We start from the raw sequence: 27,643 nt of genomic DNA, 5'->3' as shown, positions 1-27,643 counted from the left end.
CCCGTCAGCTGCCTCTGGGGTCCCACAGGCCATAAAGGCTCGATAGGACTCCTTCTTCAGCTTGACGGCATCCCTTACTGCTGGTGTCCACCAGCGAGTACGAGGGTTGCCGCCACGACAGGCACCAACCACCTTACGGCCACAACTCAGATTGGCCGCCTCAACAATAGAGGCACGGAACATGGTCCACTCGGACTCAATGTCCCCTGTCTCCCCCGGAACATGGGAAAAGCTCTGTCGGAGGTGGGAGTTGAAACTCCTTCTGACAGGGGATTCCGCCAGACGCTCCCAACAAACCCTCACAATACGTTTGGGTATGCCAGGACGGACCGGCATCTTCCCCCACCATCGGAGCCTACTCACCACCAGGTGGTGATCAGTTGACAGCTCCGCCCCTCTCTTCATCCGAGTGTCCAGAACATGCGGCCGCAAATCCGATGACACGACCACAAGGTCGATCATCGAACTACGGCCTAGGGTGTCCTGGTGCCAAGTGCACATGTGGACACCCTTATGTTTGAACAAGGTGTTCGTTATGGACAATCCGTGACGAGCACAGAAGTCCAATAACAAAACACAACTCCAGTTCTGATCGGGGGGGCCGTTCCTCCCAATCACGCCCCTCCAGGTCTCACTGTCATTGCCCACGTGAGCATTGAAGTCCCCCAGTAGAACAAGGGAGTCCCCAGCAGGAGTACTCTCCAGCACACCCTCCAAGGACTCCAAAAAGGGTGGGTATGCTGAGCTGCTGTTTGGTGCATATGCACAAACAACAGTCAGGACCCGTCCCCCCACCCGCAGGCGGAGGGATGCAACCCTCTCGTCCACCGGTGTGAACCCCAATGTACAGGCACCGAGCCGGGGGGCAATAAGTATGCCCACACCTGCTCTGCGCCTCTCACCGTGAGCAACTCCAGAGTGAAAGAGAGTCCAACCCCTCTCGAGAGGACTGGTACCAGAACCCAGGCTGTGTGTGGAGGCATGTCCGACTTTATCCAGTCGGAACTTCTCTGCCTCCCACACCAGTTCGGGCTCCTTCCCTGCCAGAGAGGTGACATTCCATGTCCCAAGAGCTAGCTTCTGCAGCCGAGGATCAGACCGCCAGGGTCCCCGCCTTTGGCTGCCGCCCAGCTCGCATTGCACCCGACCTCTTTGACCCCTCCCACGGGTGGTGAGACCATGAGAAGGGGGACCCACGTTGCCTCTTCGGGCTGAGCCCGGCCGGGCCCCATGGGTGTAGGCCCGGCCACCAGGCGCTCGCCAACGAGCCCCACCTCCAGGCCTGGCTCCGGAGGGGGGCCCCGGTGACCCGCGTCCGGGCAAGGGAAACTGAGTACCATCGATTTTGTTTTCCATAAGGGGCTTTGTGAGCCGTGCTTTGTCTGGTCCCTCACCTAGGACCTGTTTGCCATGGGTGACCCTGCCAGTGGCATAAAGCCCCAGACAACTTAGCTCCTAGGATCATTGGGACACACATACCCCTCCACCACGGTAAGGTGACGGCTCACGGAGAGGAGGAGCCAATCAGCGCATCGTATATGCTGACGCATTTGTATGGCCACACCTTCAGTTCAGAGGAGCCAATCAGCGCATCGTTATCGCCGACATGCCTTGCTCAGCCAGGGTCTCCGGTGAGTTAAAGATTATACACACAAAGTCGCGCTGCTGCGGTCCTCTGCATTACATCTGTTCGTGCACGCAAAGAATACAACGGATAATTTTAACAAGCAATCGCGGCAATGCGCAGATTACAGTACACAAATATAAAATGTACAACGTAAAAATCACTTTATAAATTACTATTTTATACAATTTGCCGAGGGTCCGGACAGAGGAGGTCGGCGGTCCGCCAGTTGAGGAAGGGGGCTATATTGGCTTCTGTCCTTCCATGCAGCAATTTCCACACCTCTGTCTAAGACTGACATTACTATATATAATAAGGCTGTCACACACTTGACATTACTACATGTAGTAAATCTAACAAAGTATTTTTGGTTGTTGTAATGAGGTCAATTAGAATAAGAGAAAATGCCGCTTGGTTCACCCTGAATGGTGATTCTATCTGTGAATATAAAAATATCGTAATATCATCTGGCTGTTTTTGGCTAAACTGCAGTAGCCGCTTCTATTTTACCCAAATGATCCACGGAAAACTCCGGTCCAACTGCGATTTTGAATTTCAATAAAGAAAAAAACTAAATAAATCACTGGGCCTACGTCCATTAACAATCCTCGCGCAGAGGACTCCTGCATACTCGTCACTTGGCAATTAACCTTTTTGCGCTTTTTTTTCTCTTCGCTATTAGTGGGCCAACTTGATCTCTATCCCTCAAGAAAAGCGAGGTTCCATTGGACAAAGAATCTCCAAGAGACACAATTACGTGTGATCTACAATTCAATTCCTTGTAAAGACAAAATATATTAATCCTTACAAATGGATTGGAGAGTTAAGACTTTTAGTTGGCTGGAGTCACGAGATGTTTTTGAAACAGAGCTACTTCTTGGCTGCTGATGCGTGTAAAAGGCTACCATCTTGATACATACTTCTGAAAGATCACATTCTCAAATTACCTTTAATCATGTTTTTAATTTTACACACTGATCATGTGAATGATTTCTCACAATAATTAGGATAAAATTATTGACATTTTGAGCAACACTTAATTTCTAGAAGTCTCTGCCAGTGTTTACATTTTCAAATTAAACTTATACAACATTCCTAGGAAATCACAATGTCCCATCACAAGTGAGCTATTTGGCGAAAATTCGCAAAGGCTACTTCTCATGGTCCTGTGGGGCAACCTGATGCCTGCAGGCACTATATTGGTGACCCCTGGATTCGGCCATTCCACTTGACACCTGAAGTATGTCGGCTCGTGTGAGTGGTTTGACCCATACTCAAAGGCAGGTATGTCCAGCTCCGGGCATGCAGGGCCAAAGTCCTGGGGGACACTTCATGAAGACGTTCTAGGGAAAAAAAGTTCCCCAGTGCTCGTCTAAATTGATTACCGGTAAGTGTGACGGCACCGTTTTGTTCAGAGAAATTACAACTATCCATTTAAACTTGTTATGTACAAGTGGCTTTTATTTAGCAAAAACACCAATACAAAAATGTTATTTTCACAATATCAAAATGGACAAACCTACAGAGATTAGATTAAAAAAAGGAACAGTGAATACAGTGCCTCACTGTGGACAGCGTGCCAAACAATGCATTATAAATTGTGAAATCTATGTGAGATTACTGGAAAAAAAAAAAATGCTCCTACATGCCATTTAAAAATAAACATACACGAGTGGAATTGAATTTACAAAGAGAGAAAGAGAAGATACATGATCTGATGGTTTTGACATTACCAGCGCTCTGCGGCTTCTCAAACAAACTGCACAGAGTTCTAAATTATGAATTGGTGGAATCAATTCACAAGACTTCACAGGAAATAGTCTGCAACTGGCTTCTTAGATGGAATGCCTCTTGTTTCCTGTGGTGCGGCTTCAAATATGATGAACTCTCGTTGTAAATGTTCATCCAGCTCCAAAATGGCAGCCACGTTACCACATCTGTATCAGCACAAAAAAAAAATATGCATGGCAAATGACCCTGAATTAATAAAGAACACAAAACTTGTTTTTCTGAGCAGCTTGAATACTTTCAAGGAAGTCCTAACGGTTGTAGCACTGCTTATATTTCAATGAACAAGGAGGCGCAAGATTACAAAAGTTAGTTTTGGTTTTGCAGCCAAAGACATTGAGCAACAGTCTGCTACAAACTAAGTTCAAACGCTGTGCAGATAAAGCATGTCGCATGACCAAATTATTAAAGATTGTGAGAAATGTTGCTTTTTGCGAGACTAGGAAAATCACAGCGGGCCTGGAAACTTCTGCTAAAAAACAGACAACATCAGCAGAAGCATTTTCACATGACAAGAAAGGAGTATTTTATGTAACCTCTCCCTCACTCTCACACTGCTGCTATCGTCATATAGCATTTGAGCCACGCCAACTCTTCGCGTGACTCATGCTGAGCTCAGACTACACCAATATACCCTCATCTTGACCTGACAGATGCATTGCAAACGTTTAATGTCATGGACAACTGTGAGTTGACTTGAAGCGTCGTACCCCACGTCATGTGACTGTCTTGTCCAGGGAAGCCAATACAACAAGTATTATAAAGAATGATGAGATTTATTTGAAAACAACATGGAGAGACACTGTTCACAGATCTGTCAAGGGAGCCTCCTCCCCTCCCTGCGCTCTCGTTTTATCTTGTTGGGAGGTGGTGAAGATTAGCGCAATCAGCATTTTGAGCAGCTACACAGAATGCACACTCGTGCATGAGCAGGCAATTTGCTTATCTGCAAAATAACTGGTCAGCAATCAAAAAGGTATGAACAGCTACTTATATTTTTTGCCCTGTTAGATGTCAAATTCCCATGACATGACATCAACAATTAACCGTCTGGGATGATTCACGGCCACGACACGATAAGCCTGGCATATCAGAATTCACCCCCCGCCCCCATTTTTGCCTTATTGACATGTGGCAATAATGGTCTGCGTGCACTTCCTCTGGCCACCATTGGTAAGGCTCAGTTCTTCTGCCTCCCTGGTGTCACATGAGGGAACAATGTGCAAATCATTGCAGCAAGATCCTACTTTAAGGGGAGTGATTCTGTTGCAACGGCAACAAGTGAAATTTCATGGATCCGACAAAGCAATTTGGCGGGTTCTCTGCATGAAACAGGTTGCTAAGGCATTAATGGCTGACTTGGGTGTACTACTGGAATGATTACTATTGCTTTATACCTGTAGCAGTAGTTTGGTGCTGACCACACAGTGAGCACTGTTTCGTTGAAGTGCCACTTATAGCCCTCCATCACCAGCTGATGCGCTCGGCAAATCATGTGAATGTCATTAGCAGCATTGAACTGGGCCACGACATCGCTACCAAACAGGTAGCCAGCACCTCGGGGACTCACACCCCATCCGGTAGTGTCTGAAACCAGGGAAACAAAGTCAAAAACACTTCAAAGATTGGGATAGTATATTCTTGTCAATCGTATTTGGGGTTTTGATATTGAGGGGAAAAAAAATGTTGGGAGTTGGATTCAATTTTGGTTTGTATGAGCGTGCTTGGTGACGAAGGAAGTTTGCTTGTATACCTTCTGGGTCTGACCAAAGGAGGTCACACATGGGCCCATCATGAGGCACTTCCTGTTTTCTGTCAATGGTCCGGATTTGATCAAGTGTCTGGATGGATGGTGATAAGCCACCATGCACACAAAATATCTGAGGGGACAAAAAGGACTGAATTAAAACAATTGATGGACAAGTTAATACGAAGAAAATTGTACAAGTAGCCATTGATACAGACCTACCATATTTTTCCAACTATTAGTCAAACTATTTTTCATACTTTGGTTGAACCTGTGATTTATACTCAGGTGCGACTTGATATATTAAAATTAGAGCTCTTGCGCTCAAAAGCCTTGTTTCCGAACATTGTTGACGCCAAAACAAGTTATGGTTGGATTTCAGAGCTTCACCTTCTAACTATGGTCTTAGGCTGTTGCGTATGCCTCTAGCTAAAATGAGCTAGAGGCAAAAAAAAAAAAGTTTTATTTGAATTTTTTTTTGGGTGGGTATATTAAGAGTGAAAATGTTGAATTTTTGGCATTAGTGGGGAAAAGCTGAACAGTTTCAAGTTGGAAGGGTTTGTATCGGTACAAAAAATGAAGAAAGTGTTGGGGAAAACAAAAACAATGCAATTCCCCTGCCTCCTCCCCCCAAAAAATAAGTTTTTTTTAATGAGGAAAACAGAATTTTGGGTGAGTGGCAATTTTTGCTGAGTGAGAATTTTTGGCATCGGTAGAGATAAGATGAACAGTTTGAAGTTGGAATGGTTTGAATCAGTCAAAAATCATACACTTTCAATTCTGGTCTTATTACTCCTATTACTTTTCCCACCAACACACACACAATTTTTTTAATCACTCTGCTCATTACCACCATGTAATGAAAATAAAATGCGACAAATTCCATTTTTGAGGCGCTGCTTTAAGTTTACTACACAAAGATTACCGGTAATACACACCACAAGCTGCTATGATCAAAATCAAATTTACAAAAAACTTTCCCAACTCCCAACAACTCACTCACAGTTAACAAGAGGCAAAGTGGTTTAGCTCCAAAGATGCCTCTCTATTCAGCAGCAGCCTCATATGGGTTGAGGTTAGGCTGCTTTTGACACTTTTTACTTATTTTGTTTTCTAGAAGTTGACATTTTAAGTGTAGCCTGCAGCAAAATAGTTGGGCTTGAACTAACCGCATAGTTAATACCAAGGATGAAAGCCGTTATTCCTCATTGATTTAGAGACCCGATAGGTATTACAGTAGAAGGACACGCTTCCACATGATCAACACAACTCCGAACAGTCAATACTAATACCACAATAATCAATGAAACTGGCAAAATCTTGAACAGTGAACCGCAATTAGGCGAGGGTGCACGGGATAATAGTGTTTTATGATGGGGGGGGGGGAGAAAAAAGAAAAGAGTAGCTACGAACAAAACTGCCACCTTACCTTGCCATCGATGATTGCCGAGAGGGATAAGTAGTCAAAAATCTCAGTGCAGTATCTCCAGACTGTGACAGAGCCATATTTTCTGAGGCACTCATCATAAAAACCATAGACCTGGGTAATTTGCCGGGACTCGTGGTTTCCCCGAATCAAAGTTATCCTGTCTGGGTAACGCACCTGAAAATAAAAAGCAAACAAAAGAGTTTAAAAAAAAGAAGCACTTTTTTTATAATGTGGATAGTTGTGATGTGATTTCCATTGCTACTGCTGTTCCTACTACTACTACTAATTTCGACAAAAACTAAGGGGACACCGCAGCAGTCACTGCTTGGACCCTAAATATAATGAACTCAATGCAGTCTTCTTTAAAAATAACGACAATGGAGCATCGACAATGACCAGTCACAGATGCTCGCTGCATTCTGCTGTTCTGGTACGATCAAGACCAGCTTGGTGCTCCGAGCCACACCTGTTAGCTAGAAATGAGCTTCGGCTGGCTAGCTAGCTAGTGCAGCTAAATACGTTAAGGAGTCATTCCCAAGTCCGTAATCATAGCCTCCTGGCATCCTATAAGGCTCAAAAAGTATCACTGCCATGAAGGCATGATGAGAAGCCATGCTAATTGCAAAGCTAAAATTGACATGAAAATGTCAGACGCAGGAATTAATTGCTTGAGTGATCCAGTACACTTTGCACAGAAATCTGGCTACAACTGCATTCCAGTGAAGTGTATCAAACAGCATAATAGTATACATAATAATTTTTCATCAGTGTCTGGAGAGATTATACACAGTGACAGAGCGTTACCCTTCATTATGGTGTACGCTACCCGGGAAGTGTGACCCATAAAGTTTAAGGTGTATTAATATTTTAAATATTCAAAACATTTCGAATGTTATTTGTTTGTTTTCAAAATTCAGTCCTGGTTTGATTTTAAGTTTTGAGATCGGCACAGTAAATGTGCTCAAAATTACACTACAGTAGATTTTGTCCGTTTTTTTTCCCTCCTCAATGTCGTCTTGCTTAAACCATAGAACCCATTCAGAGATGGTTTCAGTTTAAACAAATTTATGAGGGCCAGAACAACCACCTGAATACATCTATATGACAATATTTTACTATAGCACCTAGTGGTGCTTTTCCCCATTACTGTATTGCGCTGAGCCTAATGAACAGATCCAACTGAAAATTTGTCAGAAAAGCCTCAAGACATTGACCAAGACTGAGACCAAATAAAGTGTTCCCTCACTTTCCGCTGGTAGTGCGTTGCAAGACCAACATTTCAATCAGCTGTGTTGGAGGAGAGAAACATTTAAAACATGCAGGATAGGGGGATCAAAGATGGGACATTCACTTCTGTGGTTTAGGGCTTTCATGATGTTGAAAGACGAAGTTTGTGCATCTTCGTGGCTGTTGCCACGGCAATGCAATATTCTCCAAGAAAATGCTACACTTTTGAGGCATGACGAATCAACCAACTATGAATCCAACGGTTACATGAATGTCATATTTGAATTGGCCATGTCAAAATTTTAATCACGTCACACCATTGTATTTGTTTTACACATCCTGATTATTATCCATGCAAGATTGAAATGACCTTTTTGTTGTTCGTGACCATGTGAACCCTGCTACATGAATGGGTATTTGTACCTTAAGAGCTAGAAGAAGAAGGAATGTTTCCACACTGTAGAAGCCCCTGTCTACAAAGTCTCCCATGAAGAGGTAATTTGTCTCCGGGACATCTCCACCAACCTGTATGTAAACATATTACAATGACATTGGTTAGGTAAGTTTTGACAGAGTGGAAGGTCCTCAAATCAAGACACTTCAACAGAAAAAAGTTGAAATAGTATATTTTAGTTCAAGAGTTTAGATCACAGGTGTCAAGGTCAAGGCCTGGGGGCCAGATGTGGCCCGCCACATCACTTTATGTGGCCCATGAAAGCAAATCAAGCATGACACTTGCTAAAATCTGAACCAAAATGTCAAATTGTCATATGTAGTCTGCAATAACAGTCATTATTCTTGACTTCTAATTTTAAAAGTAGTTATCCATCAATTTGTTGTGCGCTGTATATGTAATATGTGGAAGTCATTGAACATTTATCTGGTTTCCCAAAATTCCCAAACTGTAACTACAATGTGGCCCGCAACATAAATGAGTTTGACACCCCTGGTTTAGATGATTCACTTGTTCGACAATACAGTAATCCTCAAGAAGGCGTTTACTGACTTTGTGTACCTTGGAGAAAAAGGAGATTTTTCTCAAATTCACACCTTTTAGTTTGCGAGAAACAACATTCAAAATCATCTGAGGACAAAGTGATCAAGTCATGGGCTTCTCATGGAGACTTGAAACATATAGAACGACTGAAGAATTGCAGTCACCCGTTCACACGTTCCAATCCAGTAAACAGAATAGACGTTTTACAGCGCGGATCGGTTCGATAACTCAAATCTTTCTTATGGTGTTTTTCAAAACAAAAAAAGGACCAATACCCATCCTTAGTCAAGAGGGCTGCCGAAGAACAAAGCTTTAGCAATCACGTGAACCTGTTGTCTGGTAGTACAATTTCAAGCAAAGAAATTATAAATCGATTAGGTCACTATTCAACAATTGTCACACTCAACAAGATAATCCTCGAGGACCAAAGTGATTACGATATTTATAACAGATGACACGGAAATGATCGAGAATGGACAAGGAGCATGAAATAACTTACCCTAAAAAGCTCCTTCAAGTCATAGAACTGACCATGTATATCACCGCAGACCTGTAAAACCGATAACCATCGTCACTCATTAAAAGTATGTTCGAACTTATGGCCAACAAGAGAAACACAAAAATGGCTCCTACCGTTACAGGAGAGTCAACTCTCTGGACATTGCTTTCTTCAACTAGAATCTCTCTGACAATACAAATAAAAGCAACATGGGTTTAAGTGACTGTTGAAACTGGATGACGCAGACAGTTTCATGAACAACTGCTAGAGTCCTGGGTAATCTGGAGCCTATCCCAGCCTCTTGTACATTTCAGCAGATGGCCGTGGGACAAACATAGGAGAACAGGGATCCGTAAAACCCCTCCAAGGTGTGCTTCAGACTTATTTTTTTGTATTTAAGTATGGTGACTTTAAAATATGAGATTTTTCGGCAAGTCTGATGTTTGTGCTCACTTTGGTGAGTTTTCATTCATATTTTGCTCCTCAAAACTGTGGTAATTGAATAAATACAAACTTTTGAAATCCACGAAGACTCGTTTATATTAAGCATGATTTCAACATTAAATACAAAATAATGATGATGATCATTTTTTTCCAATCATCGCCCAGCCCAAAGTCAGGTCACTTGTACTTCAAGGTGCCGCTGTGCAGTCACTGCACAATATTTTTCAGTTATTCAATAAACAGTAACTATTACATTTTCTTAATAAACGAACACGCAAAGAATTACGCTCTGAAATGAAAAATAATGACAAAACTGACATTTTTTTTAAGCTGTTGTTCCACATAGCAAAAATGTATCTATCAGATTAAAATGTCTAATTACTTTCTAAACTTGTGAAGAACATTGTTCCTAATGTGTTTTGCGGATAAGTGTGGAGAGGGAAATGTTACCTGGCTTTGGCACAAAGTGCTTTCACTTCGTTTTCCTTAATAAGTTCACAGCGTCGCAGCTGTTCAATCTGTCGGTCCAAGTCACTGATGTCTCCCATTGTCACACACATAGGGAAGGCTGCTCACTCACTGAGGCCACACACTGATCCTCGCACTCTCCGGTTGACTTGTTCCAGGGCTCTGTGATCTTCTGGTCGTCGAGAGGGCACTCCCCGTCTTTGGAGCAGTCAATAATGAATTGTTTTGAGTCTGTTCGTCACAAGAAGACACTCTGGATTGGCAGGAAGAGAAGAATTAAGGATATAGATGTTAAAAGACACACAAACTTCCATTTCATTAAGTAGCGTTCTCTAACACATGTATCAGTGTACACCAAGGGTCGGGTGAGTTAAGAATAAATAAATAAAAATAATCTAATCAATTTTCAATTTGACACCCTCGATTCATGAAACCATAAATCTACCCTTTTAATATGTCTTTTCCCCATAAATTCATGTGACTTCTCACATCATGTGAGATCTCATCAGCACACGTATCAAAACATGGCAGAAGCACCGAAATCAGCGCCAACAAACTTGATGGCAGACGTCTTCTGGAAGTTTGGGGGTTTTAAAAAAACGCATGGACAGCAATGAAGTGAATCTTTTTGAAATGTGTGTGGGTTTTTTTTTCATTTGAATGATTATTTATTGTTTTGATCGTGTCATGTTCAGTAAAACATATATGACTAATAAATGCTTCCCACAAAACACTAACTTTCCCAATCTTTCCTGTACTCACATATTTTCTTTTTAGTCCATAGTTCACTAACTTTCTCCATTTTCAACTTCATAAAAGCGTGTGCTCGTGTGCCAGCGTGTCTGACGTGACTACCGGTATCTTTTTCGGGACGCTGTTGAACGCAAACTCTCACCCCAGTCAGGTGTTCAACTGAGGGGTGGGTGCAGCTGTCTAATGAATATTAATTTGCTTGCCTCCGGGTGATATCGTGACTAAGTTTGTTATTAGAGTACCGTACTCATTGATTTTGTGGGAAATGGCCTCAATTTGCGTGATGCAATGAGCTTCAAACGCTGTGCATGCACGCGCTACACGGGACGGTTTGCTACCTTAGCCGGATGTTCGATATTCACTTCACATTCAGTTGTAGTACGAGTAGGAATATTTCGGAGACTGTTTGACAAAAATATATAGGCAATAAAAGGACCGTCCACAAATTACATATATCAAGTAAAATACATATATATTTTCCCCATTCTGACTGTAGTAGTATCTTGAATGCTACACAAGCTTTGCTGATATCTCCCATGAAGGAAAAACTGGATTAAATAAATTGTCAGAAACATTCACAAACATCAATGACATCTGACATAGCCTGGAAATAATTTTAAGTTCTTCATTGTTAAATATTGTCGTACAATTTCATTGTATAATGTTTTGCACAAGATGTATGAAGCAATTTCTTTTTTTTTTGGTGCCCATATCGCCAACCTCTCACCAGAAGCTCTATATGCGCGTTTGGAAGACTCAGACAAAATTTCCTGAATGCATGACAAACCCCTCCTGGAAACTTAATTTTCATTACATGTTTTTATATACTTCTATGTGAATTGGTCGAGTCGCAAACACATTTTTTGGACATCACTCTGACTTGTCATGATGGCTCATATTTTCCATCGCTTTCAATGCTAATTTCAGTTCCATCTAATAAAAATGCATCATAACCTCCTTTCTTACAATGTACATTACAATTAATAGAGTGTTAATTCTCGGCTCTTAATTGGTTGGCCATTATTTTGTAAACCGAAGAACTTGGCTTTCTATAATTAAGTTCATGAGTTGAGTGTTATTAATGTTCTCTTTCTGTGTGAGCAAGCGTTCCAATGATACCAACCTTTTGAAAATAGTCAAATGATTAAAGAAATTATTAAAGTATGAAAGCCTAATTCAACAAAAAGGTCATAACTCAAATCTCGAAATTCGAACACCATTGCATTTGTATGAAGACGTTGGCTAGAAACTTAAGTCATAACATTCTGAATAAATGTCACAGCAAATCGATATTTATCACTCAACTCGTCTTTTTTTAGATCCGTCTAACAATGAAGGTGAGGGGTAAATGAATTTTTGTTTGAATTTTTACACATAGACCGGCGCTACTTGATGGGCCTAGCGCGTAAGGCCTACATTTAATAAAGGCCATTACTAGGCGAGTCAACACTCCGACGTCAATCATCAGAATCTTTTGTAGCCTTAATGTAGTTTGTGAGCTTCTGATAATATATATTACACTAGACGACAACGAATTGTGAAATGAAGCACAAAATTGGGAAAGCTATGTACTCAACACTATTTGATATGCCACTAGCACCGGTGCTTAGTTGGGTGTCTAAATCTCGAAAAACGAACCGTCAGACAAACATTCAGAATCTCGAAGCACAATGACTTACATCAGAATGGATGGAAGATCGGGAAAACAATCTCCAGTGTATTTTATAACTTTGAGTATGTTTTCTTCATTTACCGACCCCTCTCCGTTCTACGACTGTCTCGTCACTGCCGGTTAACGCTCTTCTGTTTTTATATTTCGGCGGAAAGCAGAAATTTGGGCCCATTACTGCCATCTGTCGTTTCGGGGTGTGAGTCAGCCTGGTACTGAAGTCAGTGAGTCGTCGTACAATAAATACTTTAGCTTTCAGGTTTTATTGAGAATTACTGAATTGTCATGATGGTTTTTGATTAATAAAGAAAGGGTAAATATTGTAGCATATTTCCCGCTACCCTATTTAAGACACAAAATATGACTAAAAAGTTACAGATGATGTCGTGGTATGCCCTGTGATTGGCTGGCAACCAATTCAGGGTGTCCCCCGCCTGCTGCCCGAAGACACCTGGCATAGGCTCCAGCACCCACCGCGACCCTAGTGAGGATCAAGCGGCTCGGAAGATGAATGAATGAATGAATGAATGATGTCGTGGTACATACCCCTGACTTGTGTGCAGGCAATGTGGGAATGGTTATCAATTAGTGATCGAATGGTTGTGGGTGCGAATGGTTCTTCATCTCTGTGTGCCCTGCGATTGACTGGCGACCAGTTCAGGATGTACTTCCCGTTATGCCCGAAGTCAACTGGGATATGCGCCAGCCCCCCGCGACCCTGCTCAGGATGAGAAAATGGATAGGAACGAAAATCAAATAAGGAGTCGTTTTTCTGTTTTTGAGATCTGTCTCCATGCGTCATATTCAATGCCAAAAAGAGACACAGTCTGTGTATACACAAAGCGAAATGCAAACTCGAAATATGGATTGAGATTAAGCAACGGTGGTTATATTTTACGTCATATTATGTTAAATTTAAAGGGGGCGCTGTTTCACTGCTTTTAATGTATCCCCTAATCTGTGGAGGAGAATGCGCCACAGACCTCCCTGTACTTTCAGATTGAAAATGGCGGTCTCAGTGTTTCCCGGCGTACGGCTCCTGTCCATCGGAGACGCAAATGGAGATATACAGCGACACTCAGAACAGCAACCTTTGCGATTGGAAGTCAAAACCACACAGGATACTGCACTACTCAACCTCTCTAATGGTACGGTTACCATTTAAACATTAACGCATCGGATGTATGTGGCATCTGTATGACCAGTGCCAAAGCTATGCTATGCTGTATGCTATGCTATATGCTAAATGCTAAATGCTATACACATGCTTATTCAGCTAGTCTCATAGCCCTGGCTAGCGGTAACGCGTGAGGGACCAAGGTGTTTTTACATTACGATTCACGAGGGAACAGCAAGGCTAATCTTTACCGATGCCTCGGCAGTAGGTGTCATCTAACTCGCCAATAAATTCGCCAGTTTACTTTATAGCATCCCAAAACACATTGTCATTTAATAGGTGCAAAACATAATGTATCCAGCTGTGTGACTTCATCGGTTTCTTAATAGCGGAACAGTACCGCTAGCCTGCTTGCATTTTAATGCACTAGCATATAGCACCTTGTGTACAATTGTGCAACGATGCTGTTGATTATCAATTGAAATTACTGAAATCGTTTAATTTGTCCTATTCTGTCTTGTCCCGAGTACTAATTTGGGGTTGAATATTTCTTCGTTTCTATTTTGATATTGAGGTTGCTGAACTTGTTTTGCGTAAGACGTCAACGTTACGAGCAACGTAGCACGTTGAGGTCCGAGCGGCTGCCCCATGCATTGTAGATCACACAATAGCCTACCGTGTGCAATCTCTAGTTACTTGACAAAACCGCATCGATGTTAACGTTGCTTTACATTATGTATTTTGAGGAATACGGATTGAAATTTATTTTAATTCTGCTTTTATTTTTGGGTTAGGGCCTTCATTACTTATGCATTCATCTTTGTTCTTGAAACAATAGCCTCCCCTTTCCCTCCTAAAATAAATGTAGGACTGCCTTAATCCAAATGTTCCTTTCAAATAATAATCTTGGTCTTGTTTTGTGTTAACTTTAATTGTAAAACAATCTTGTTTGAGCTCACAAATATTTGTAATATGCAACAAATGTAATGTGGTTATTTTAACATTTGTTTGACACACAATTAGCCCAGTCTCCAGTTTAAGTTGCACCTCATGGAGGAATCTTGGATTTGATAGAAATGAAAATGCGACCCATACCATGTGGAAGTGAACTAAAACCACCAAGACTGATAGCGATTAAAGAATTTACAGTGATTTCCTGAAATTTAGTTTTCACAATCCTGATACTACATAATGAGAATAAATACCAGGAGTGTCATATGCATTGTATAGATTGTAGATAGGTTTATGAAAGTTTAACAAAAGAGATAACTTGTTCGATCCAAGAATAGTTATTATATACATACAAGACTGGGCTAACTCTTTGCACTGGTTGGACTGGTGGGTCCTACTTTTTATCTTGGTTGCAACAATGCTTAAGTTAGTTGCACCAACATTTTTACTGCATCACATTCACTGAGCTTCCAACCTATAGAAATTCACTCATTGAACAATTTATAAAAATTTCATAGTTTTAAAATTCTGTCAGGAATCTTATAGAGTTACTACATGCAGTAGTGTTATACTGTGTGTGTGAGTGTGTATTAATGCTTCAAAATCCACAGTGACTTTTCAACAATGCACACTGCACACAGATGCGTGCACAGATATTTTTTACCTAAATACAAGACCCCAAACATGTCAGTGCTAATGGTCATTTTCACATGAAGACATTTTCCTGGGAGAAAATAAAAACACATGATTAATAATATCACTCACCATAGATACATTTGAAGAAGCAGTGGTCATTTGTATTCCAACTAGTATTGATTACTATTATGACTGTAACTGGACAGTGGAATGTCAGAACGTTTGCTATCCATTCATTCATTTCTGAACTACTTATCCTCACCCGTCTGCAGATTATTGGACATCATATTCTGGCCATGGAGCTTTACTTTGTGTTAGCCTCACATACAGTTGCACTGAACTGCAGGAAATCTGAGCATGTATAAAGTGCAACAGTCCCGAACGTCGCAATTTCCTTCTGGTTATAGTTCCAGTGATCCAATGATCATTTACACATGAAGCTGAGAGGAAAGGATTGGAGTGGAGGAAGTAGGGAGAGACCGGTGTAGCAGGCAGAAACCACATTGCAGTAACTAAAGCCTGCCAGCTACTGCAATATGTGCACATAGTTTTTGGTGAGTTTCTATCTCATGAGACCTTGAGTATCAAACATGTTTGACCTTTTTTGCCTGTTAAGCCCCCCCACCCTTACCTAAATACAACCCCCACACACCCCAAAACACCAAAAGACAAAAAAGAAAATCAACAACAAAGAAATAACACTGCGCTGGCGTCCTGATGCGTGTGCAGTAGTAGCGGGAAACTTCAACTGTCCTTGTGTGGTTGATAAATATGAGCGTGCATGCTAATAGACGTGTATGCTAATTTTGTGGATAAATACAAGTGTATAAGGCCGGATGTTGCATTGTCCGATTTTTATGAATGAAAATGAACACGGGCAAAATGATTACTACTCGTCATTTAATGGATGAAGTGCCGCCACTGATTGTAATGCATTGCTGGTGTTTGTGGAAATCGGAAAATGTTACGTCATATCAACAAATATTATCTTACTTTCCCCGAACTAAAACAGGGATCACCAGCATGGTGTCCAAGGGCATCAGGTAGCCCCCAAGGACCACACGAAGAGCTCGCGAGCTAATTCCAAATATAGCTCACCAGTCAGTTATGGGACACTGCAATTTCCTTGGAATTTTGAAGAAATGATCATTTAAAATTGTGAAAACTGTTGCATATTGATATTTGTCATTTTCCTAATTATTAAGAGAAATCATTAACAATCAGGAATATCGTCACATATTGGAATATTGTTATAGATATAGCTATATCCACAGTATATCTCGGTTTTGAAAATGTTGGTGACTCCTGCTTAGCACGCTTGATGTTACTGGAGATCGATAAGTTCTACCTTTTATATGGACTATGTAGATTGTATTTATTTCTCAATGTATAAAAGTTCAGTGTGCCACTTGTTTACATATGAATTATGTAACATGCAACATGAAAAGTTAGATCTGTTGAAGTGGTGAAGCCCCAGATTTGTTTGCATTAATGTTGTAATCTGCACTTGAGTTTGATTTCTTACTCATTTACAGGATAGTTTAGAGTCAGTATTTTTTTCCTAGTGTTGTTCCGATACCCATCCAGGCCACGATGCCTATCCGATACCCTGCTGTGCATTATCGAGAAATACCAAAACCGTCCCGATGCCAGACTTTTGAAAATACAAAAAATAAGCGCTTTTTTTTCCTTGCCATTTCTAAAGAACTGCTTATTCACTTGGATGGAAAAATTATTGCTATCACTGCTAGAACATTGTTAGGAAACAGGGAAAAAAAAGACAGTGAATCCAGGAGAACATTTTTATTGCCTCCCTGATAAGTGGAATATATTATCTGACACCTCAAAGGATTGATTCTCAAAGGCCAAAATTGTGCAATCATCATATAATTTACATGTGGAACAGTCGTGTAACATTAAGTACAATGAAATTAAAGTAAGAAATAATATACATGCGGTATCTTTTAGAGAGATCTTGGCATTAAGGCCTATCTGAGGTATGAACATTTTGATCCGATAATAAAAATAATGGTAATAATACAGTACAACGCAGGTGTCAAACTCAAGGCCCGGGGGCCAGATGTGGCCCGCCACATCATTTTCTGTGGCCCGCAAAAGCCAATCGAACATGATGCTTGCTATGTCAAATTCTTAGATATACTAAATAAGAGGGACACTGTTGTGTAAGCATTTTCTTTTTATTAAACCCCCCATGATAGTAACTTCAACAACAGTGGAATAAACTGTTCTTCTTAATATCCTCCCAGTCATAACGGCCCTCCAAGGGAAACGTCACAGAAATGCGGCCCGCGATAAAAAAATTAGTCTGACACCCCTGCAGTGCATTTGTATTTCTTACAGGGCTTTTGAAAACGGATCTCAAATTGATGCTGTATTTTTTTGTGAAAAAGTGGAAAAAGAGAAAGGAGCTAATTCCAGACCACAGTAGATAAACGTTGCCCTTGACTTTGGGATGTTCTAGCATATTCTCTTTTGCTCCTGCAATTGCTTCACCACTGTGGGATCCTTTGAACACGTCGTTTGCATGCAGCACCACAGTTTCCAGATTTAACAATTCAGTGTCCACCCAATGAACAGATAAATGAAGTTGCAGAAGTGGGGCGATGTCATCGCTCCAGATACCAGAAGTGAAGCTTACGGCCCAAACAGTTTCAAGCTTCCTCAACCCTGCTCCGTTACCTTCTTTTTGAGAGCAGGAACAGCAATCTTTGTGTTGCATTTGCAACTTGGGACCTTGTATTTTGCAATTGCTTGAGCCATAAAAAGCCGGTATCGCACATTGTCAACAAATCAGAGGGGGCAGTTTACAGAGCAGAATCACGTCTTGTAATTTTCTCGGACATCTTTCTTGCTGCTTCACACTTCTCCTCCCACAGGTCCTTCCTTTGAAGTGAAGTGACCAGGGTTTGTTGCTGCGGTCCATCCCCCTTTGTCTTGCTCGCTGTCGCCACTGCAAACCCCTGGTGTTCCTTCCCATGTTTTTTTTTCTCAAATGTTTTATCAGGGGCGGCCCGGTAGTCCAGTGGTTAGCACGTCGGCTTCACAGTGCAGAGGTACAGGGTTCGATTCCAGCTCCGGCCTCCCTGTGTGGAGTTTGCATGTTCTCCCCGGGCCTGTGTGGGTTTTCTCCGGGTGCTCCGGTTTCCTCCCACATTCCAAAAACATGCATGGCAGGCTGATTGAACACTCTAAATTGTCCCTAGGTGTGAGTGTGAGTGCAAATGGTTGTTCGTTTCTGTGTGCCCTGCGATTGGCTGGCAACCGATTCAGGGTGTCCCCCGCCTACTGCCCGAAGACAGCTGGGATAGGCTCCAGCACCCCCCGCGACCCCAATGAGGATCAAGCGGCTCGGAAGATGAATGAATGAATGAATGTTTTATCAGGTTTGACGTATTGAAGATGTCCGTTTTTAGTTCCACCTTGCAACTTGGACACAGCAAATCTTGCTTGTAACTGTAGTTTCTATACGGGTGTTCACACGGCAAATTTTACTCCGGTGCAGCACCATGGCTACCCCGTAGAGCTTGCACATGAACAAAGTTACACCAGTGTAATCCCTGAAAACAGCTTAAACCGCAGCAAATTGAACCCTTTTTACGTGTAAACGCTCCACAAAATTTACATCGATGTAATATATATCGCAACAAAATACGTCAGTGCAACACCCATGCAAATGTGTGCTGTGTGAACACCCCTCAAGTTGAGGTTGTTCGATATCGCAACATTTTCTCTGCCGTATCCCAGTGGTATGTTTTTCTTCATCATGAAAAAGCAGCACCGCCATTGGCTGAGGGCAAATAGTGATAGCTTGGGTCGGCATGCCCTGGACACGTCACCACGCATCAGTGAGTGTCACGCGAGAGTAAGACGCAAGGTGCTGCGTTCAATGTTGTCCACAAGTATTGGCAAATGGAATCGCCATGTTATTTGTTCGAACTCTCAGGTACCGATAATACTCAACAAGGAGAAAAAGAAACATCCGGTGTCTTTACTTACACCTCACTTCGCCACTCTCATACTCTCCTCGTCCATCCAGCCCTTGGCCTTAACGATGACTTGTGCTGCAAACTTTTTTTTGGCAGCGCCTTCCTCTTAAAAATCATCATAGGTGGTATTTTCTGTCCATTACCAACTCAACAACTCAACAGTCAAAAGCCGACTTCTCGCGCTACGTTGTGCGTATTGCTTCCATGCCGGTCCCCTTCTGCTCTACAGTGTGGTTCACCTCAATCATGTTGGTGATGTGGTTGGGCTGGATGTGTATATCGGCAAACTTTTTTCTTCAGTAGGAGTGGAAGATGGCGAGTTTTTCATTGTAAATCCCTGTGTAGTTCTTGCTCGTGGAGCCGTTGATGTTATATTCTCTCACCGCTGCTTGATTGCCATGTTCCTCCACCTAAACTGTTTGCTTGTAGTTTGAAGTGTGCTCCATAGGCATGTCTCTTCATCTGTGCCATTTTCCGGATGTTGTTTTGCACCTAGCACATACCGTCACTATATACACCTACTGGAAGCGTGCGTTTAGTGTCTCCTTTCACATCCGCGTGCTGTCCTCTGTTAACGTCCGCCTTTTCTCTATATAAGCAGCGTGTCAGCACAACATCAGTCAGTTAAGCGTTAATCGAAGTCACACAACATTCACAGATTTTGTAACTTGGTGCAGACACAATTTACGGCATTATTAGGCGCCTCGTCCATTCTGGAGAAAATGTACGAATTTTCAGTGCTGTATTATTTTTGGCCAGTGTTGTTGTTATTGTACTCTACAATAACAATTAGAAGATTGTTATTGACATTCCACTCATGGATGAACCAATTAAAAAAAACATTCCTGGTGCGTAATTTTTACGGTAATAAAGTATGCACATAATAGTGAATAATAGTTGAGTCCTAAGGATGTGAGCAAGTAGCTAGCAATACACAAACAGCATCGATCGAACCCTGTAATAGTAAAATTAAATATACAAATGGGATTTATAAGATCAAATGATTACTTTCTTTTCTTTCTTTCCCCTTTTATTTTCCCCTTCCTCTTTCCTGATCTCAGTTATAATAACATGCATGTGCCATAATCGCAATTCTATACATATTTTTTTATATATTGCACAACCCTAATACAGGATCTCATTCTTTTCAGGAGACGACGCGAGTGTCTTCAAGTGTTCAGTTTCTCGGGAGACGGAATGCAGCAGAGTCGGGAAGCAGTCGTTCATTATCACACTGGGCTGCAACAGCGTCCTAATTCAGTTCTCCTCACCAGCAGGTACTCTTGAATCCCACAAGTACACTCCAAAATAACATTAAATTTTATTTCTTTAGTGCCATTTTTTTTCCTGAAGCTATTTCAAGGCACAACAATCTGATATTGACCATGCTATATAAAGATAATTAATAGAAAATCCAAGCAAGTAATTCGGATAAGAACTATGGAGTCAGTTTTGAAATATAAAACGTGGTGGAAGGATATGAAAATAACACACTGTGAAACCTCAATTTAATGGACTAATGGGGGGAGGGGTTGTCCATCAAGGCGGATTTGTCCATTAACTCATTCCGAAAAAACATTTTAAGACCCTTTTCAAGTACAGTCAATATAAAATGAGGAGCTGGGATTGAATGCGTGGTGTCTGAAAAGACGTTTAAAGACGTCTTTGGGAGTGAATGAGTTCAAATGAAGTAATTTACATTGTGGCTTAAAACACATAATACCGTACAAAGTTATCATTTTGTAGATTTTTCAGAGCCAGAAAAATCCCAGTACATCCATCCATTTTCTTGGACTTATCTGGGGTCGTGTCGCAGGGGCAGCCAAGGGAAGCCAAGAGTTCTCGCTTCCCGGGTACTTAATCCAACTCTTTCGGGAGAATCCCAAGGTCACCCGGTAGACATCGTCTTTACAGTGTGTTCTTGGTCGTCCTCGGGGACCTCCTAGCTAGAACACCTCACTAGGGAGGCATTCAGTCGGAAACCTCATCTGGATCCTCTCTACGTGGAAGAGGAGCAGCTCGTTTCTGAGTGACTCGTGGATGACCTTGCTTCTCTTTTCATCTTGAAGGGGGAGGCCGGACAACCTGCATATAAAACTCATCTTGGATGATTTTATCCGGGATCTTAGTTTTTCGGTCATGAATCAAATCTCGCGACCATAGGTAAGAGTAGGAATGTAGCCTGACCGCTAAACCAAGAGCTTCGCCATTTGGCTTGTCGCCTTCTTCACCACAATAGACCCATGTAGAGTCTGCATCACTGCAGAGACTGCACCGATCGGCTTGTCGATCTCCTGTTCCATTCTTCCCCTCACGCGTGAACAAGATGCTGAGGTACTTCTTACACCTGACCTGAAAAGACCACTGCACCCTTTTCTGACTGAATTTTGGTCTCAAATTTGGAGGTGCTTATTTCATCCCCACCTCTTCAAACTCTGCTGCGAACCAGTCCAGTCAACAGCGCTCGTCACTGCGTCTAATACTAGGCCAATTTCAAATTAAAAGCCAACCAAATAATACATGGCTGTCAATGCAATAACCGTAGCAGATGTTGAATGAGGGTTTTTTTTGGGGGGGGGGGTATGGTGAGAAGGTAATGAATACCATCGATGCCGAATGTGTCATACATAGAGTAAGAAATGTGTGTGCGCGTGCATGAATAAGCCAACAGTAACCCTGAAAATCATTCAGAGGTCTAATTAAGAAGTTTTAAAAAAGACAGCACAACTATGGCAATGAGTTACCCACAGAGCATGGTTAAATGATGGTTAAATAGCGCGTGAAGCACAGCACTAATCAATTCGCGCCTCCATGCTGAGACGGTTCGCGTTACCACCCGTATGTGACCCGAGGCATATTTTCTACAGAAGTTTTGTATGTAACTTGAAACATTTGTAGAAGGGTATTTTGCACTAACTTGAGGTTCCACTGCATGAATAAAAATGAAGAATAAACATGCATTTGTGAAATATAATTTTGATAACATTTGGCAGAAAAAAATGGAGGGCCTTGAAATGAGTCCCCTGGTAACAGTCATTAAACATTAAGTCAGGACTAAAACAATGAACAAAAAAAGTATTCAGTGTGTTTCAGAATGAAAAAAGGGGCCTGACTATAAGAGGTGCCTCCATATGCACATATCCTTTTTTTCTTGGCTTCTTTTTAAATTGTACCAAATAATAACTTGTATTTTCCAGCGATGCTTATTGCTGACGGGTCTTGTTCCAATTAAATATTTTGCAGATATAGCTTGAGTCGGTTTTTATCATATGAATCTATCCTATGCAACTGGACTGCTCGGCGTTCCGTCTCTCATCCTTGAAGTTTTCATCAGTTGATCCAACAAAAGCTTGGTTAGAACAGACCAACCTGAGTGGGTTTTGAAAAGCGAACTATTGTTGACAGCACACCCCACCTCGCCGGGGATGGTATAATTATTTTCAAATACTAATGACCAACGGTCAGATGCCTGGCAGAGAGCCCTCTGTCAGTCAATAATTCATTGCGTGGAAACTCCCTCATTAATATTTCATTCATTTGTCGAGAGTTTGGGGGCTTCTTCTGCAGTCAGCAGGGACCGTTTTTTTGATGGTTTATCAACAGACCAAATATTGACTTTCTTGAGTGTCGGAAACTGATCGAAGTACATGACAGAGAGAGATGTCTTGGCCTAAGTAGCCTGTGCAATTTGTCATGCAGACAAGATGCAATAGGATGAAAGTAAATGAGTAAGACAGCGTAAAAGAAAAATAACATCCATCATCCGAACCGCTTTATCCTCAGGAGGGTCGCAGGCATGCTGGAGCCTATGCCAGTTCGGGCAGTCGGTAGTAAGAAGAGAAATAGGTAAATACATTGAAATAAATTGCTTCTCCAAAATAAAAATAATCAAAATAAACATTTTAAAAGTCACCGTGAGCAAAGTATGTGTTTCGAAGTTTAGACCTTGTCAACATGCTGGCTGGACTTAAAATAAATAAATAAATCCCCTCTCTGCGTGGGAAAATGTTTCCGCCCACACGACCACGTTTTTTCCCCAAAATAAATGTAAATGCATGTGTGAAGTCTCTCATGAGGTGACACTTCTATACAGACATTTTAAGACAATAGTCAGTAAAACAAAATAAGATTAAAAACAGTAGGGAGCAAATACAATTCAGCAGCCTAAAAAATTACATGGATAAATGAATAAAGTCAAGTAAAGATCAGTTAAAAGCTAGACGAAATAGGTACGTCTCTTCGATACTCATCTCTCACTTTTTCCCAAGTGCTGATCAAATGTGCCATAAAAAAGGCCCATTCAAATAAGAACAAACATTAGAACAGAATCGAAAGTAAATATGTACTCCAATGAGACAATATTTTTTACTATTGTTATTACAAGGAACGAGTCCAGAGTTACATGGGCCCGGGACACGTGCTTTCTCTGACTCTCTCATGATCTCTCTCGCATTGTCTCACAATCTCTACCTAGCTCTCTGTCTCTCTCTCTGTGTCTGTGTTTTTCTGTCTCTGTCTCAGAAAAAAACCCAAAAAGAAATTAGAGCTGCAGGTTGCAATAAAGAGTCCTTGCAATGTTGGGGGTACTGGCACGTTGGAATGATGGCACATTGCAATTTGAAAGTTTCAGAAAATGAAGTACATCAGATTAAAAGGTATTTTGATCCAATATGACTTCTTTAAAAGGACAACAATTGAGCGAAAAAATTTTTTTAGGTCTTGGGCTGTCACTTTGTGCCTCCAATTTTTGTTAGATCTTAGTGAAATGTTCAGCTGAGGCTGTTTTGTTAAAAAAAAATTATAAAGGATGCAACTAAGCCATGTGTTTTTTGTAACCGCAAAATAATCTCATAAAATAGTGACTATTTGACCAAGTGTTATGTTGTCTGCCAAGTTTTAAATGTTTGCACGAATTGGCATCATTTTTCTTAGCTAACAGTGTGGCGCCACGGCCAAGTTGGCCCCGATAACCTTACAGCCCCGATATTGGGAGGATCTGCAGTGAAAGCCAGACACAGAAGTCACATTAAACAGGTGAGAACAATAGAATTCAAGACTATTATTTTCCAGAAAGGGAAAAAAAAACACATTTGGAGCTGATGCATTTTTTTTTTGCATGTTCAGGTGCTTCAATTGATAACTGTCTGAGAAAAACCTGAAGAGGATGAGAGAGAGCAAAAGGACTTTCGATAATTCTTCCTAATTTTCAGATTTTTGAAAACGTTTTCTTTAAAACTACTAAGCTAGTTCTAAATGTTGTATTTCCTGTTTATTAAATTGTGCTGGACTTTATTTTGATATCACACAAATATTGGTAAGACTCAAATAGGCCTGCGTGGCTTACCGGTACTTTTTTTTATTTCAGAATAGGCCCAACAATGCACACTGCACTTGTGTTTGTTTTGATCAAATGATTGTAACATTTTTTTGTGAATGGGAACATTTCAAAAAATAAAACTTTTAAAAGTATATTAATTGGGTTATGTTTTATGGCTCCAGACTGATTTTCTTTGGCGAAAGCAGAGGCCAAATGGCTCTTTTGATTATGAAAGAAGTAAAATCAGCAAATTTTACGCAGCTTTTGCTCACCTTAGTTTTAAGCAAGAAATTATCATACATAAGAAGTGTTTACCTCACTAACTTAATGCCAAAACGTAAAAATATATTTGGAAGATCAGTTTGTGCCACAATGTCTAAATACGTTTTTGGTGTTTTTAATTAAAATATAAAAAAAAAAAATAAAGGGCTTCGCACACCTCTTCAGTCTGTATGAAGGCTGTGGGAATGATTTCAGTGTATCACCACTACACCACATAACAGGAGTGGCTTCGATCAGATCTTGTTCCACACAGCGTGCGAGTGGGTGGCGATCCAACTTTGCAAGGTGGCGTGGGGAAGCAGTGCGGTGGTGAAAAAAATTCTAAATCCCAGCAGCTAACGGTACAACAGAGTTTTTTCAAATAAAAAAAAGATGAACGTTCATGATAACTTCATGCATGACCTATGCATGAAGTTTATATTGCAATAAACTTATTTTGCAATCAAAGTGACATTTTTGTTATTTAGTAGTGAAGTATTGTTTAGATATTTGAGGTGTCACAAATGCAACCCCCCTGCCCCCAAATAGCATCAAAGTGAAAGTTCTGCTTGAAATGCACCCCTTGACAAAAAGCTCTTTTGCTCCGAATTTTTATTGGAAACAAATATTTTCAAGAAACTTACCAATGTTATACTGTTGTTTACTAAAGAAAGGTAAAAACTAGAAAAAAATACTTTTTTTTTGTCCTGATGAAAGATGAGGGTTCAAGTTTTCTTTTGGTAGCTTCCTTGCTTCTATCGCGACAGAACTCAATTTTCTGTAGGCCTGGTTTCAAAATGTAGTCAAAATGCTCAGAAATGGATGGCACTGGCTCTCGCAATTTGAGAACAATGTCTGGCATTAAGTGAGTTGAAATAAATGGTATGTTTTCATCATTTACATTTTTTTTTCTTGATTTGAGAATTTTCCTTTCTTGGAAGCGTGTAGGGCAGGGGTGTCCAAACTTTTTGCCAAGGGGGCCAGATTTTATGTGGTAAAATGTCGGGGGGCCGACCTTGGCTGACATTCTTTACATTGAACAACAATATTGTTAAACACATTTTAATAAGCCAGTCTGTGTTTCACATTTCTATTTTTATTTTAATTTCAACAATCTTAAGAATTTCTTTTGGTTCATTCCAAACAGAACATTAAACAGAAGTCTCCTGAGCGCAAATTGCAACATTTGGAACAACATTGGAACAACAGGGAAATGAACAAACAATACACTTATCCACAACTGCAGGGATCATTTGAAATATGACATCAGTCAATATAAATGTTGATTGAACTTTTTAAATTTTACTCTGGAATGAAACTTAGGACTGATGTAAATCTTAAACATTTATTCAGAGACTTATTGCCAGCTGACAAATGATCTTAATGTGACGGGTGATATTGAGATCTGGATTGAAGCACAAAGGGCAGGTCTGGCTCAAAAGCAGTGGTATTGATGCGCAAAATGTCTCGCAGGTGATCGTCTGTTAGCCGTGTCCTCACACAGATTTTATTTATGTTCATAACCGAGAATGTCTTCTCACACAAGTACGTCGACCCAAACAAGCTCAGCATTTTCTTAGCAAATGCTCGAATCTCTCGGAACTTGTCCTTATTCAGCTGTCGGTAAAAGTTGGCGAGAGAAAGTTGCTGGTGCCGACTCCGGCTCTCAGCATCACACTGCAACTCGATGAGCTCCAGCTGCAAGTGGTCTGGAGCATCATCTGTGTCCACGGAAAAAGGTGAAGAAAACAAAGCAATGTCCTTCTCGATAGCTGCAAAATCTCGAAAGCGTTGTCTTAACTCTTCAGCCAGAGATGAAATAGCTGACGCGTAGCTCCTTGTTTGCGCACTGACATTGCTCTGTGGGAATGTGGTCATGATTTCTTGCAGCGCTGGAAAGTGTGCAGTATTGGGTTGGGTCTGCGACAGATGTCTTTCAAACAATTTCAGCTTAATTCCAAAGGCTTTGATGTGTGAATATAATTGGCTTATGACTGCGTCTGGTCCCTGGAGACTGGTGTTGAGGATATTAAGGTGCTTTGTAATATCAACCAGAAAACCCAAATCAGACGGCCACATAGGGTCACTTAGTTCTTGCACAGGTTGTCCCTTTTCAGCCAAAAACTCACTGATTTTCTGCCGAAGAGAATAGAAGCGTGACAGTGCAGAACCCCGACTGAGCCAGCGCACGTCAGTGTAATAGACAACATCTCCATATTCCGCATGAATCTCACTTAGAAATTGTTGAAACTGACGGTGGCATAGCGCTCTGGAGCGGATATAGTTAATAGTTTTTATCACTGGTTTCATAACATGTTCGTATCGGAGATGTTTGGCACACAGAACTTGCTGATGAATGATGCAATGAAGTTTTACAGCTTTACCTGCTTCTTCACTTGCTTTGTTACTTATTAGTGTTGCTAGTCCACTTCGATCGCCCGTCATGGATGGTGCACCATCAGTAATAATCCCAGAAATTTTATTCCACGGGAGTTTCAAGTCATTCACGGTAGCGCAAACAGAAGAGAATATGTCCGTTCCTCTTGTTTGGGTTTTCAGGCTCTAGAGGTACAGTAGTTCTTCAGTCACGTTCATTTCATTGTCCACTCCCCTCAGAAAAACAAGTAACTGAGCAGTGTCCGAGGCGTCCGTGCTTTCGTCGCAAGCCAGCAAAAAAAAATCAAACTCTTTTCCTCTGTCTCCCAATTG

At 41.2% G+C, this 27,643-nt stretch overlaps 2 protein-coding genes across 6 annotated transcripts in view; one reads left to right on the top strand and one right to left on the bottom strand.

Moving 5' to 3' along the window:
* Positions 1 to 3,057: 3,057 nt before the first annotated feature.
* LOC127590249 (serine/threonine-protein phosphatase 4 catalytic subunit B) lies at positions 3,058 to 12,812 on the bottom strand. The gene is made up of 9 exons (XM_052049759.1): positions 12,656 to 12,812; positions 10,206 to 10,476; positions 9,446 to 9,497; positions 9,312 to 9,362; positions 8,239 to 8,340; positions 6,589 to 6,762; positions 5,166 to 5,292; positions 4,810 to 4,999; positions 3,058 to 3,561 (listed from the first exon to the last, which is right to left on the bottom strand). The coding sequence occupies exons 2-9, from the start codon at positions 10,313 to 10,315 to the stop codon at positions 3,432 to 3,434; spliced, it is 936 nt and encodes a 311-aa protein (XP_051905719.1). The 5' UTR covers positions 10,316 to 10,476; positions 12,656 to 12,812; the 3' UTR covers positions 3,058 to 3,431.
* A 788-nt stretch (positions 12,813 to 13,600) lies between these two features.
* Positions 13,601 to 27,643, top strand: part of carm1 (coactivator-associated arginine methyltransferase 1) — a 57,162-nt gene continuing 43,119 nt past the window's right edge. For 4 of the 5 annotated variants that reach the window (XM_052049662.1, XM_052049664.1, XM_052049663.1 and 1 more), the window contains exons 1-2: positions 13,614 to 13,793; positions 20,508 to 20,633. In XM_052049662.1, the coding sequence (XP_051905622.1) occupies positions 13,616 to 13,793; positions 20,508 to 20,633 (304 nt within the window). In that variant the 5' untranslated portion in view covers positions 13,614 to 13,615. Of the gene's footprint in view, positions 13,794 to 20,507; positions 20,634 to 27,643 lie in introns of all 5 variants that reach the window. The other variant, XM_052049661.1, reaches the window with a different exon arrangement.

The sequence above is a fragment of the Hippocampus zosterae genome, chromosome 17, assembly GCF_025434085.1.
Source record: "Hippocampus zosterae strain Florida chromosome 17, ASM2543408v3, whole genome shotgun sequence".
Classification (NCBI taxonomy): Eukaryota; Metazoa; Chordata; class Actinopteri; order Syngnathiformes; family Syngnathidae; genus Hippocampus; species Hippocampus zosterae.
This window is presented reverse-complemented; position numbering and strand designations above follow the sequence as displayed.

Excerpts from the sequence above, each read along its gene's own strand:
- LOC127590249 (XM_052049759.1), bottom strand. The coding sequence starts at position 10,315 with ATGTGTGTGACAATGGGAGACATCAGTGACTTGGACCGACAGATTGAA. Across the intron at positions 9,498-10,205 it reads GCACTTTGTGCCAAAGCCAG|AGAGATTCTAGTTGAAGAAA; the intron begins GTAACATTTCCC and ends TTGTATTGTCAG. Across the intron at positions 6,763-8,238 it reads TTCTTCTTCTAGCTCTTAAG|GTGCGTTACCCAGACAGGAT; the intron begins GTACAAATACCC and ends TTTTATTTTCAG.